This window comes from Danio aesculapii, chromosome 16, assembly GCF_903798145.1.
Source record: "Danio aesculapii chromosome 16, fDanAes4.1, whole genome shotgun sequence".
Classification (NCBI taxonomy): Eukaryota; Metazoa; Chordata; class Actinopteri; order Cypriniformes; family Danionidae; genus Danio; species Danio aesculapii.
In genome coordinates, this window is record NC_079450.1 from 38,446,155 (window position 1) to 38,461,725 (window position 15,571).

The 15,571-nt window shown below is 34.0% G+C and overlaps 1 protein-coding gene across 1 annotated transcript in view; it reads left to right on the forward strand.

The window, feature by feature from the left end:
- Window positions 1-2,297: 2,297 nt before the first annotated feature.
- si:dkeyp-69b9.3 (myocardin) overlaps window positions 2,298-15,571 on the forward strand; it is a 36,268-nt gene continuing 22,994 nt past the window's right edge. Inside the window, exons 1-2 of the mRNA XM_056474830.1 lie at window positions 2,298-2,591; window positions 5,167-5,323. Coding sequence (XP_056330805.1) covers window positions 5,269-5,323 — 55 coding nt within the window. The 5' untranslated portion in view covers window positions 2,298-2,591; window positions 5,167-5,268. The remainder of the gene's footprint in view (window positions 2,592-5,166; window positions 5,324-15,571) is intronic.

The following is a 15,571-nucleotide window of genomic DNA, read 5'->3' on the forward strand; positions in this document are numbered from 1 at the left end:
GTAGCTTTTCTGCTGTACATAATGTGCTGCTGAAGGTCACTAGTTTTTACAAGCTCTATCAAGTACCTGTGGGGGAAGGTCTGGCCTTGTCACCCCTGTGAGAGAAAGAGGAGATAGGAGACACCGCACGTTACCCACCCAGTAGTGTCGCTCCTCAATGAATCTGTCAGCAGGTGTGTGTATGTGTGTGCGTAAGTGTTTACTTGTTTTGGTGGATTACGAGCACAGAAATTTGTATAATAATATGGGTATCACAACTTGGAGGTGGTTTATGAGGACATCATGTGTCCTTGTAGTTCAAAATTATTAAAAATTAAACTTAGCAGGTTTTTTTTGTTGTTCAAAATATGCCACAGGTTTCCTGTAAAGGTTGAGTTTGGGGGTAGGGTAAGGCCATATAATAAGCAGTTTCACTGTATAAAATACATTACGCCTATGCAGAGTCCTCATAAATCACCAAAACCAATGCGTATGTGTACATGTTTGTGGTTTATAAGGAAAAAAAACTGTAATGACATGGATATGACCTAGGTATTACGGTGTTGATGTGGTTTATGAGGACATGCTTTGTTTCCTCATGACTTAAAAATGTTTAAAATCATACTTAAAAGGGTCTTTTCAAATGAAATAAATAAATAAAAATCTACAGGTTTCCTGTGAGAGTTGGGTTTATTTGTAGGGTATAAGGCCATATATAAGAGGAGTTTTTTTTACAGTAAAATATATATGGCATCTATGCAGAGTCCTCATAAATCACCAAAACCAACCTGTGTGTGTGTGTTTACCTGTTAATGTGGTTTATGGGGACAAAAATGTTTAATAACATGTGTATGACCTTGGTATTGCAGTGTTAATGTAATTTAAAATGTCTTTTAATGTTATTAAAAATTTCTAAAATCATAGTTTTCAGCAGGGGTGGGCAAACTCGGTCCTGGAGGGCCGGTGTCCTGCACAGTTTAGCTCCAACTCTGATCAAACACACCTACTTATAGATAATTAGTGATCTTGGAGACACTGATTAGCATGTTCAGGTGTGTTTGATCAGAGTTGAAGCTAAACTATGCAGGACACCGGCCCTCCAGGACCGAGTTTGCCCACCCCTGGTTTACAGGGTCTTTTCAAATGTAAAAGTTTTCTGTGAGGGTTGGGTTTAGGTGTAGCGTAAGGCCATATAAGAATCAGCTTTACTGTATAAAATACATTACGCCTATGGAGAGTCCTCATAAATCACCAAAACCAACCTGTGTGTGTGTTGTGTCCTCGCAAATTAAAAATGTTTATAAAATAGTTAACGGTCTTCTTTGAATTAAAAAGCTTTCTGTGAAGGTTGGGTTTAGGGGTAGGGTAAAAGCAGTTTTACTGTGTAAAATACATTATGCCTATGGAGAGTCTTCATAAACCACAATACCTACCTGTACGTGCGTTTACCTGGTTATGTAATTTATGAGGACAAAAATTGTATAATAACATGGCTATGACCTTGGTATTACATTGTTAATGTGGTTTATGAGGGCATGCATTGTGTACTAATAATTTAAAACTGTCTAAAATCATAGTTAACAAGGTCTTTTCAAATTTAAAGGTTTTCTGTGAAGGTTGGGTTTAGGGGTAGGGTAAGGCCATATAATAAGCAGTTTCACTGTATAAAATACATTAAGTCTATGCAGAGTCCTCATAAACCACTGAAACCAATCTGTGCATGCGTTTACCCGTTAATGTGATTTATGAGGACAACAAATGTTTAATGACGTGTATGACCTTGGTATTACAGTCTTAAAGTGGTTTATGAGGGCATGCATTGTGTACTAATAATTTAAAACTGTCTAAAATCATAGTTAACAAGGTCTTTTTAAATTTAAAGGTTTTGTGTGAAGGTTGGGTTTAGGGGTAGGGTAAGGCCATATAATAAGCAGTTTCACTGTATAAAATACATTAAGTCTATGCAGAGTCCTCATAAACCACCGAAACCAATCTGTGCATGCGTTTACACATTAATGTGATTTATGAGGACAACAAATGTTGAATGACGTGTATGACCTTGGCATTACAGTCTTAATGTGGTTTATGAGGGCATGCATTGTGTACTAATAATTTAAAACTGTTTAAAATCATAGTTAACAGGGTCTTTTCAAATTTAAAAGTTTTCTGTGAGGGTTGGGTTTAGTTTTTACTGTAGAAGATACATTATGCCTACAGAGAGTTCTCATAAATTACAAAAACCAATGTGTGTGTGTATGAGAGGGGGCAGGGAAGTGCGTCAGGGTGCTCTTTTGATAGCCCAGCACAGTTGGCTCAACCCCTCGTGTGGGGCTAGAGAGAGAGAGAGAGAGAACGAGGTGCACAGGGTGAATTCGGCGTGGAAGAAAAGAGGAAGAAACACTGGGCCCTTTTCTCCCTAGATTCACCTGTGGAAGGGAATGAGCAAGCAGACGAAAAAAGAAGATAAGGAACAACCTTGTCATTGAACGTGCCTTAAGTTCTGCCCTTATTCTCCACCTCAATCAGAAGCAGCTTTCTCTCTCTTTCTCTCTCTCTCTTGACTTTAATCTCTGTTGAACGGCACTCTGACAAAACTTGTGGGAGTGCAGACTGTGAGTATTCATTTCCATTTATTCTATCACGTTCCTACATTTAGTGTATGTGCACTTTTGTCAAAGCATATGGGTGCATATGTCTGTAATGCCAGACATTTTTGTGATCTTCATCTAAGAACAATTTGTTGCTTCAGTAGCTGCTGTTAGCGGGTAGTGCAGTTCTTATTAACCCTGAAGAGAGATCTACAGTGAAAACGTTGAAGTACTTGAAATCCAGCTCTGGGGCACATAAATAAAACCAATTATTTCTGTAACTCAAGCCTGTGTACATGCACTCACTCTCATCTGCTCCTACGGGCCATTATATCCTTGGCTAGTTGGGCACAAAATTCCTCCCATTGGAATAGTTTAAAAGGACCTAAAAATGAAAACGCTGTCTTTGTTTACTCACCCTCATGTCGTTCCACAGTCATACGATTTGTTTTCTTCTGTGGAAGAGAAAAGGAGAAATTTCAGCTTCAGTGTACTTGTCACTGTTTAATATACAATACTGAATGGGGACTAGGACTAGTTAATTATTATTAATATTAATATTCTGTCGTGATTTACTTACCACAAAAAAGTAAATAAATAAAGCTTCCAGATGGGGGATTTTGCAGTCATGCCATAGAATAACCATTTTGGGATCACATTTAAGGGATCATTTTAATTCTTAGTTTGAAGAACATTTTAAGAATCTGATGAAAATTTTGTGCAATGGAATTATTCTGTGGATTTTATAGGTCATTTATTGACCTGAAAATAATTTTTATTTTTAAGAGTCTACCCATAATGGATAGATATTTTAATGAAACAATAGATTCTAGTTATTTCCACTGGAAGTTTTTTTTTTTAAATTTAAAGACATCATACATGTATTTAATTTGAACTGAGTGGTTTTCTAAGATAAATAAAAACCTTGTGGTTTTGGAACAACAAAAGGTTAAATAAGTGATAATGGATTTTTTTTTGGTTAAATAGCAAGAAGGTGTTGGATACACTATAATCAAAGTCTGCTTTGGTTGAGTAACGGACCAAAAAAGCTTTAAGAAAACATGTGCAATTACAAAAACACCAGCAATTAGAGAAAAGATATTCAACAGTTTTAATTCAAACATTTTCGAAAACGCAGTGCATTTTCTCACAACACAACGCAAATGTTTCAAGGAGACCATAAAACATGATGGACCCAGCTATTTAGGTTATGGTTATTTAGGCTAATAAGTATACCAAACATACTATATTAGATATTAAAAATAAACAATCAAAAAACTCACCTTTCAAAGATCGCCTTCAACTTCACTAAACAATAGTCATGGCACAGCGGCGTCTATCATGTTTTTAAGTCTCCTTGAAATGCAGTGCGTTTTATTTGTTTCCGTTGTGAGAAAATGCAGCGTGTTTAATTTGTTTACGTTGTGAGAAAATGCAGCGTGTTTAATTTGTTTACGTTGTGAGAAAATGCAGCTCATGTTCTTTGTTTGTGTTGTGAGAATATGCCGCGTGTTTTATTTGTTTCTCTTGTGGGAAAATGCAGTGTGTTTAATTTGTTTATGTTGTGAGAAAATGCAGCTCATTTTCTTTGTTTGTGTTGTGAGAATATGCCGCGTGTTTTATTTGTTTCCGTTGTGAGAAAATGCCTAACGTTTTATTAATCTATTTGCATTGTGGGAAAATGCAGCGCATTTAATTTGTTTGCATTGTGAGAAAATGCAGCGCGTTTTATTAATCTGTTTGCATCGTGGGAAAATGCAGCTTATTTTATTTGTTTTCGTTGTGAGAAAATGCAGTACGTTTTATTCATTTGTTTGCGCTGTGAGAAAATGCAGCTCATTTTATTTGTTTTCGTTATGAAAATGCAGTACGTTTTATTCATTTGTTTCCGTTGTGAGAATATGCAGCTCATTTTATTTGTTTTCGTTATAAAAATGCAGTACGTTTTATTCATTTGTTTGCATTGTGAGATTATGCAGCGCATTTTTTTATGTCTATGTGTTGTGAGGATTTGCAGCATGTATGCTGTCAAACAAATGAAGATCTTTTCTCAATTTGCTGGTGTTTTTTGTAATTGCATGTGTTTTCTTAAATTGCAGCATGTTAAGCCACCGTATCATTGTTTGATATTCAATCCACTGTGAACTGAACTCCAAAACAACATCAATATAAATTCACAAACCAATCATTCACACAAAACAACTGATTTAAAAAAATGTGCCTCAATAGAATGATTTGTTTACAGGTCTCTACTTCTCTCATGCATGTGCCATTGTCAAGGTTTTCTTGAATGACGACTTAAGCAAATGTTCAGTTTCTCACACACCGCTATTGTGTGGCTTTAAAATACTTGAAATGGACCACTTCCTTTTTGAAGCTTAAAAGCCTGACTCGCTGTTAAATGCATACAATGTTGGAGATCTGTAGAGTTTTTATTAAGCAAAGCTGTTTACTGTCAAAGCTGTGATACTGTCAGACTTCTGATTCCTCCTGTTTCTGTCAGTCACTCACAGCCTACACCAGTTGCTTGTGTTCCTGATAGCAGCTCTGATAAGTTCAGGCCTCCTGTGACTCTCCTTTCCTTTCTTTCTCTGTGCAGGGAGACGAACGGGCATAAGAAATCATCATAAGTATCTGCCCTGCTGGAGGAAGACGTATCTTTTAAAGCCCCCTCCACTTCTTCCTCTGCGGTCTCTTCATTATGACCTTGCTGGCATCTGAGAGGTCACTGCTCATCCGCAATAAGTTCCGCTCAGGTAAGAACAAAGGCAGGATCTAAGCTGGTGTTTTTTTTTGCTGTCTGTACGCTGTGTTTGGTGATGGGAGTTGGGAGATGAGCATACTGGTGGCTGTTCTGGTCTCTTTACAGCTTTGCTGAATGTCTAGCCGAGCAGTTAGCATAAGATGACCGTAGAGTGACACATTAATGGGGAAAACAGTGATTACTGTAAATAAAATGGCAGCTTCAGTTCAAAAATATGTTACATTGTTTCAAGTTTTAAAGACTGAAGTTCAGTTTACAGTAAAATGTACAGTATATTTATGTATGTTGTCTGGAAACTGAAAGACTTTTGTTAAAATTACACAAAAACACAAAGAATCTAACTTAATTTTAAAAGGAATGCTTTGATTTTTTTTTGTAAATAGGCTTTACAAGAGTTAAGTTGAGTTTTAAGATTTTTGAATCCATCAGACGATCTTTGGGTCTGATGGGAGCACTTTTAGCCTAGCTTAGCATAGATCATTGAATCTGATCAGACCATTAGCGTCTTGCTTAAAAATGTAAAAAAAAAAAACTTGACTAATCTGTAGTCACACTGTGTATTAGATCTGATGGAAAAAGAAAAAAAGTTGCTATTTTCTAGGCCGCTACAGCTAGAAACTATACTCTCATTCTGGCTTAAAAATCAAGGCACTTTGCTACATGAACATGGCTTCAGCAGGTTTAATGACATTATGAAGCGCCTCAAAACTAGGTCCAACTTAATAACTGAGCAAAAAGGTCTTGCTGGACTATTTTTAAACTATATTGAAAAAACTAAAATTTGCTGAAACAGCATTAATCATTAGCATTACAAAAAGGAAGTTCAGGCTCTCCCAAAGACCACCACCATTAAACTTTTATATTACTTCAGTTCTGGCGAAGTGATCTACAAACAGCATGTACAGAATAAATATAGCTAAAATGAAATGAAGTTACCTAAAGGGTGCTGAAAGAGGAGGAAATGGGATGAATGCTAAGCTACCAAAGGCGATTAACTTTTTTTTGTGAGACCATAGTGTAATAATGTATAATACATCAAACTTCTTCAAATAGCCATCTAGTTTTGACATCTTTGTCTTGCCTCCCTTAAAGTTACTTAGATAACTACTACATTAACTACATTAACCCTTTTACACATAAGTTCTACACACTCTTGCTGAGCTTTTTTTGTAATGTGACCATTATTTAGAATGTTTTGCTTCAAAGCTTCCTTGGCAACATGTCAATATTATCTTGTGATAAACCTCAGCCCACTATGCATATATTATTTTTATTTTTATTTTTCCTTCTTCTGTAAAAACAGACGAATGAATTATTGTGTGTATCTCAAATATGTGTAAGAAAATGTATTTAGTCTATTGTTAATCAATAATGAACATATTAATTGCGCTATGATGGCTGTTGATCTATGAGTCTGCACTGTATTGGAGAGACCAGAACTGCTTCGTTTACAGCATGTTAGTCAATCAACTTTTCCCAAAACACATCAAAGTAAGTGGCTGTTAAACTGGTACAAGATTAGTGTAAACGTTCTAGTAACCTAAAATATGTGAAAGAACCATATCGTCTGATTATATTTCTTATAAAATACATCCGCATGTATTTTTGAAACCATGCTAGTATTTATTTAAATGTCTAAAACATAAAATAAACATTATTTTATTGAGGAAAAAGTGATTTATGACAAACACCATGCATTTTTTAAAAAAAAAACAAAGGTACAAAGGCCATTTCACAATACACAAACAGTCAAACACAACATAATGTAATATCATCCAAAAAGCATAAGAATTTTTTTTTATTAAATATAAAATATAAATAATTTACAGAGAAATGTGTAGGTTCCACAAATCGACATATGCCAAATCAGTCCCACCTATAATGAGTTACAAGTCAGCATTACTGATGCCGCCAGCGTCTTTGGTTTATTGGGAACCATTGCAGGAAAGCAGATCTGAATTTAGCAGCTGATTACGTGATGCACTGAACGTTATAATCACACCCATGTGATTGCACGCTGTAGAGACCAGCCTAGACTGATCACACCAGTGTGATGTCATGCGCCAAAGGGCTGAGATTAAAAAAAATAACATAAAAATATTTATTGAGTGTTTAAAGAAAGAAACCGCTAAATAAAGCTTATATATTGGCATTTATGGGGCCCTATGGCTGAAATTGTTTTGGGCACCACCATCACTAAATCCAACCCTGATGCTTAATAATCTCATTGTGGTTTAATATTTACAGATAGTAGAACACATTGTTATTTGATTAGGTGTGTGTTTAAGACTACTTTTACACAATGAATGTAAAGTTCGAAAGATTGATTGATATTCCATAACGTACATCTAAATCCTTATTTACGACTGGTTTCTTCTATCCTGCCCTCTTTAATTGACCATGTTCATGAGGTCCCACAGTCTCTCGTAATTCCCCTTATTGTAGAAATGTGGCCAGCAGTGCGGTCCTCCCTGAAGGACATGTGGACAGTGGACAGATTGTCTTTGTTGGTTCCCATCTGTGGTTGGAACCCCTTCAAAAGCGATGCCCTCTTCTTGAGTTCCCTGTAAACATCCTGCTGGCAAGACTCTCAGACAAATGTCCAGCAGCACTCTTTGGTTTTGACAAGAGTCTGTCGTCAAAATAAAATGCACTGAGTTTACACTTTAAACTAATTTAGATAGCAGTGAAAAAGGAACTGTCACTTTTAAAAGAGAAATCACACTCATAATGAAGAGAATGTGATGCAGGTAAAGACTTGTTGTGCTCTGGTTTTGACCCTTCAATCAGCTCTGACCTTGGACATGTTGTGTTGACAGAAAAATGGTTGCTTCTCTGGAAAATTGAGTAAATAAAAAAATGTGAGTCATGAGTATATTAAGGGTAAATTTATAATACAAATTAGGGAAGGGATTCAAGAGGGTCAAAAATGAATCATCCCATTTTGGTGTACAAATTTAGTGATTTTTATATACATAGGAAGCATTTAGAATCCAAGTAGTGTCTGATCAAATTTGTGAAAATAAAATGTTAAAATATGGGTGAAATAATGGTCCATCATCATTCACCATAACAGATTTATTATGTAAAAATAAATCTGCGAACTTATTCTTACCTACTTATAGGTTATATACAGGTACATGCATATAGATTTGAAATGGCAACAAATTAGTGTTTTGCAACCTTTAATAAAGACTTTTATTATTTCCTTGACTGGTTTCTGTTCTAATATGGCAGATTTATACCAAAACTATACCCAAAATATGGCATTTTGGCAATTTAAACTTGTAACACTGACCAACATTTTAGTAAGAGAGGGTACTTGTACCCTTGGGTATTTGTGCTTTTTTCATCTGTTGATGGAGCATGAAGAAACTTTGTATAAATAAGGGTTTTTTAATAACACAACATAATTTAGCATTTTACACGACCACATTTTTGAAAATTAGATTTCAGAGAGTTGTGTAATATACTAAAAAGATACTTATCAGGATACAGAATTAAATTACATGTTAATGCATTGAAAGTTTACTGATATCTTGTATCTTGTTTTTTTTTTCTAAGAACTAAATTTTGTTTTATTATAATACATTTTTGCATTTTACCGTTTATATACCACACATAGAATGTTCCTACTAATCTGACACACTGATACAGAAACAAATGTAATTCAACATTAATATAGTTCAGGCAAGAACAAAAAGTAAGATCAGCAATTTCAGAAATTACTCTTAAACTATACTTTACTTGGAGTTGCTTGTTAGGTTTACATGCATTCTGTGAGCAAATCAAAGTAATAAAATTAAGGGAAAAAACAACTACTGGTGTTCCCATCATGCACTCCGGCAGTTTTCTCTATTTTCTAGTTGTTTACACATTTTAAAATTACTGTAGTAACTTGCTGTTTTATGAAGTGGAGCTCATTTTCAAAGTCACACACACATTCACATTCATATTCACATTCACATGCACAAGCACACACACATGCACAGACGCGCACACGCACGCGCACACACACACACACACACACACACACACACACACACACACACACACACACACACACACACACACACACACACACACACACACACAAATCATGACAGTTTTCATCCTTGTGTATTGTGTTCAGTTAGGCACCTCATTATCTCTGTAGTGTAGATATGTTATCTTATAGATTGTGACAAGAAATCTAGTCGTTTATTTAAATGTATTGTAGATAAAGCACACTTTAAAAGCATGGTCTAATTCTGTGCTAAATAGTTTGAGTAAAGCGTACACAGATAGAGAGTGAAATGTACTTAAAATTGTAAAGTAAACTTTAACAATTAAGTAAATGATTCAAAAACAACAACAAAAAAAACTTACTTCAAAAAACTTTGTACACTCTCAGAAATACAGGTACAAGAGCTATCACTGTGGTGGTTCTGTCAAATAACCATATTTATGTCCATATTAATACCTCAAGAGTAAATATTAGTACCGAAGAAGATACCTTTGAGGTACCAATATGGACCCTTTAAGTACAAATGTGTCCCTTTTGAAAAGGTTCCACCCCAGTGACAGCTCTTGTACCTTTATTTCTGAGAGTGTATTATATGTCTAATTTGACTTTATTTCATATGTGAAATTTACTTAAAGAGATAATTCCCCTAAAGTTAAACGTAGTGTATAACCCAGGAGTTTCTTTACTCTGCTGAACACAAAAAAGATGTTTTAAAGAAAGTTGAAAACCTGTAACTATTGACTTTAGTCAAAAGAAATACTATGGAAGTCAACAGTTACAGGTTTCCATCTTTCTTCAAAATATCTTCTTTTGTGTTCAACAAAAGAAAAAAATTATAAAGGTTTTAAACAAGTAAAGAGTTATTAAACGCGGGACGATTGGACAAACTATCCCTTTAAACCTGCATGCAAAAACAACTAAAACGTCCCAGAGAAAGATTAAATAAATATTACTAATTGTTTTCTAACTCAAATCGATTAAGTTAATGTAACAAATTTAAGTAGATTAAAGATAAAAAATTAGTTTCCCTCCCAAAAATCTCCAGAAATGTGTTGTTTAAGCTCATTTTGAATAAGTCATTTGAAAAAAGCAGTAAAAATATGTATACAAAACAACTTTGTTACATAGATATTAACATTTATATATAATATGAAGAAAAATATTATCAGACATACTGTGAAAATTTCCTTGCTCTGTTTAACATCATTTGGAAAATATTTAAAAAAGAAAAAAAAAAATCAAAGGGTCGCTAATAGTTCTGACTTAAACTGTATATTTTCTATCTAAATATAATATTATAAAATATATTTATAAATATATTAATTTATAAAATAAACATTTGCTCAAATATATGCAAGCCTGTGTGTATTTATAAATTTATAATAAATATAGACAGTGGACAGACCTAAAAATGTCAAAACTAACTTTTATTTTAGATGCGATTAATCGCGATTAATTTTTTTTCTCCAGCGCTTCTGTGTAATTATCATTCTTTTATATTTCCCAAGTGATGTAGTGGAAATTTTCAATGTATTTCTTATTATATTTTTACAATTATTTTTCTCATTTCTTTTAGTTTGGCTGGAATAAAATGCTAAGGTCAATATTATTACGCCTCTTGAGAATTATGTATATAAAATATATATATATATATACACGCACAGTATATATACACACACACTGTACGTACCAGCTTTTAAAATATTTTACATACAAAAGGCTCCAAATAAAAACATTTTATTATAAATTTGGAGGAAATGTAAGAAGCATTATAAGTGTTTTAAACTGGTTTCTATGGTGGAAAATTAGTAAAGCAACATTGTGGTAGCTTTTGGCAAAATAGAACCCAATCTATTCACAACAACTATTTGTTTTTTGGTTTTTCAGTTCTAAATGAGAAGCTTAACGATAATACAATTACCTTATTAAAAACATACCATCGTAATCCCCCACAGATATTATTCAGCTTGTGAATCTAAAAGGCAAGCTTTAAAAATAGAGAATAAACAACATTTCAGACATTAGAGATAATGTAACAAAACAATGCATAAATTAGGAAAGGGTACAAAATCATCTCCAAGTGTTTGGATGTCCCGCAGGAGGCTTTTTGGCTCAATTATGGGGAAGTGGAGGCTTCATCAAACCTCCCAGACTCTGCCTAGAAAAGGTCATCTGCTAAACTTTCTGCGCAAACAAGAAGGATACTTAGAGAAGCCAACAACCACTTTGAAAGATTTCAGCTGCTGAGAACAGAGTAAAAGTGCAGCAGTCAACCACAACGGGAGGCTTGCTTTATGCAGACAAATACTGCCGAAGAAACTGCTGAAAGACGCTAGGCCTTAAACTAGCATGCTAAAGTAAACTAAGGGATAATTTACCCAAAAATGAACAATTCCTCTCCATTTACTCACACTAAAGTGGTTCTAAACCTTTGGGAATTTCTCACGAAGCAAGAGATTCTGAAGAGTGTTGGCAAAAAGCCGCCATTGACATCCATAGTTGGAATAAAAATTATATCTCGCTTTGTGTTCAACAGAAGAAAGAAACTCAAACAGGTTTGGAACAAGTGGATGAACTAGGACAACGTTTTAATTTTTGGGTGAACACATAACACATTAATGCTCTCATTTCCTCACATAATGGGTTTATTCAACATTGAAGCTGCAATAAGAGATCTTGGAAAATGCTAACATTAACCTGATAGCGCTGAAAGGCTATGTCATCCAAAGCTACACCTCCTAAAACCTGTAACATGCACTAGACGACACCAAAATACATCATGTAACATTCACCAGAAAGAAAGCTTTAGAAAACTTTAGGTCGTTGATGTTTGCCTGCCATTTTCTGTCTGAAACACGTCTGTGATTGCGCCAATAAAGTAAAAAGGTTGCGTAGAGGTATGCAAGTATATATATTTGACAGCCTATCAGAATGTTCGGACTGAATGTTTTGATTGGACAAACTTTTCCTGATCCAACACCTTACATAGAATATTGAAACACATCATTTAATGATAGCTATATCCAAAGAGACTTTCAAGCAGCATAACAAACAAAAAATAAAAAATGTTTCTGGAGACGATCACTTTGCATATTTTGGCCTCCTATTTACATAACAACATCCCTAAAACTTTTACAAGTGTTTTCAGAGTGCAAGTTTTTGAAGATTATCTCCGCAGCTTTTGGTTGTCATGAATACTCAACAATGGTGTTGTACTTGCAGCCGTTTTTTTTTTTTTTAGAATATGACATCGCCAACTTCTGGCCCGACATTATCGAAACAGCATTTTTAGTTGTTTTTGCAGATCTGTGTGAACAGGGATTGTTTTGGCAACAATGCTGTCTGCATGTTTTAAAAAATGCTAATACACCAATATGATAAAATTTGAGCTTCAACATAACATCAGACCATGTATCTTTAAAAAACAGCCCAGGTAATGAGTCACAAATAAATTAATAAAGTCTCCAGAATTGTGTTGTTTAAGCTCATTTTAAATAAGTAGTTTGAAAAAAGCAGCAAAATATTTTTTGGAATGTATACAAACAACTTTGTTACATAGATATTTACATTATTTATATAATTTGTATCATTCACTTCTATCTAAATATACGTGTATTTGAAATATAAGTTCTGAAAGAGATCAAGTCTCAGCCAGTTAATTAAAAGTAATGCGAAAGTAACTCAAAAGTAACGTAATGCATAAAAAGTAGCTAAGTAACACAACTAGTTACTTTTTTGGGGGATAACTCAATATTGTAATGCATTACTTTCTAAAGTAACTTTCCCCAACACTGGGTCAATATTATGAGCCCTCTTGAGAATTATGTATAATATATATATAATATTATAATGTATATAAATATACACACACACTGTACATGCCATATTTTTATATATTTTACGTACAAAAGGCTCTAAATAACAACATTTTTTAAAATATATGCATGCCTGTGTGCATTTATGTATAGATTATTATTATTCTTAATTTTTTTTTTTAATTTTAGTTTGGCTGAAATAAAATGCTAAGGGCAATACAGTGTTTGGGGTAACTCATTACAAGTAATGCGAGTTATGTCGTAATATTACTTTTCTAAGAAATGAGTAAAGTAATGCATTATATTTTTAAAATATGTACAAATATTTGAGTTGCTTTTTTCAAAATCCAACTTAAGTTACTTTTTAGTTTAATTAATTAGCTTTTAATAAAAATAAACTGCTGAATTAAAATTAAATTAGTAACAATGAATCACGCAGTCATTGAGAGAATGTGTTCATTATTTTGAACGCATCGAAGAAAAGGAAAAGGAGATTGTCTCAATGGACAGTGATTTTACTTAAGACAAATAGTACAAAAGTAGCAAACACAATGCTTTAAACTTTCGATAATCTATATATGGTATGTATACCTCTGGGGTTAGGAAGTTCTCAGATAACATTATCCTAAAATATTTTTATTAAAGTAAATGTATGTGTAGGTAATAACAGTGGGTTGTTAATTGCAGAGCTCCTCTATTTAAAAAAGAAAAAGAAAAAAAGAAAAAAAAAACAAGTTCGGAAAGAGATCAAGCCTCAGCTTGGTAATAAAATGTAACGCAAAAGTAACTCAAAAGTAACATAACGCATTACTTTTTGGGGAGTAACTCAATATACACACACACACGCACGCACGCACACAGACACACACACATACACACACACACAAACACACATTACTTTACATAAAAAAGGCTTTAAATAACAACATTTAATCATAAGTTTGGAGGAAATGTCATCAGCAGTTTACAAAATAAAGCTAAAATTGTTTCATTCAAACACATAATTATAAATCGTAAATACACAAAATTTGTATGTGAGCGAGTGAGCGCATGTGCATGTGTGTGACCTTGCATATTTACAGTGTATGGTGAGTTAGAAACTGTTTTGGTTACAGTTTGATTATGATCCTTTAAACATTGTCACGAGTAACTGCACAATATATAAGTATATCTACTGTATATCGAGTATCACTGGACAGATTAGCTAGGGTTGGCAGGATAAATTGACATTCTTAAAAAGTAACCCATAATCAGCAGAATGTCTTTTGAGGGCCATTAAAACCAACTGTTGTCAGATACTGAGCAGACAGTCAACTAATACTAAATGACTACAAGTTGACATATGGATACAAAGTTGCTTAAAGTCAACAGAATGTCTACATGTGACTGAAAAGAAGGCGTCACACATGTCCTTTGTTATGTATTGATTTTCAGGCATTTGCGGTGATCTCAACAGGTGGTGCAATTAGTAGAATAATAAAAAGCTCGAAGTATCATTGTGCTTCTCTGCCATTACGTGATCAGAGCACATTACTTTAAGCTGCCATGACAGTCTGTGAATTTTTAATCCAACTATTCCAACCTGATTTAGCCTGATGCCACTCAGCGTGTCATTCTCTTCCAGAGTAAAGCAAAAAGAGGAAGAATTTACTTAACGCGACTGACAGCGAGCGAGGGAGGGAGTGAAAGACAGAGAAAGAGAGAGAGAGAGAGAGAGAGAGAGAGAGAGAGAGAGAGAGAGAGCGAGACAGCTGGATGGGGGATGGGAAGACGACAGAAATAGACATTCAGAGGGATAAATAGTTCACCCCTTCCTCTCACGTCCACTCTCAGATCTCAAAACTCAGCACAGAGGTGCATCATGGGACATCATAGCTCACCGAGATGTAATTCACCTGCTGCTCAAGTCTGTTTCTTTGAGCAGAAACCCAAAACTTCTTTAAGTGGGCAATTTTCAGTGTTATGGATGTGACATTTGCAGTAAAAACTTGAAATATAAAGTCACAGAGAATGTATACACTTCTGGTCAAAAGTTTGGGTCAGTAGGATTTTTAAATGTTTTAAAATAAGCTTATTCTGCTCACCCAGGCATTTATTTGATCAAGAATACAGTACAAATTGTAAAATTGTGAAATATTATTGCACTATAAAATAACTGTTTAAAAGTAGTTTATCATTTAATTTATTCATTTATTCCAGTGATTTTAAAGATGAATTTTCAGCTTCATTACTACTCTTGAGAGTCACATGATCCTTCAGAAATCACTCTAATATTAATTATTGTTGTTATTATTATTATTATTATTATTATTATTATTATCATTATCATTATCATTATTATTATTATTATTATTATTATTATTATTATTAATAATGGTAATAGTAATAAAAGCAGTTATGACTGGAGTAATAATTACAT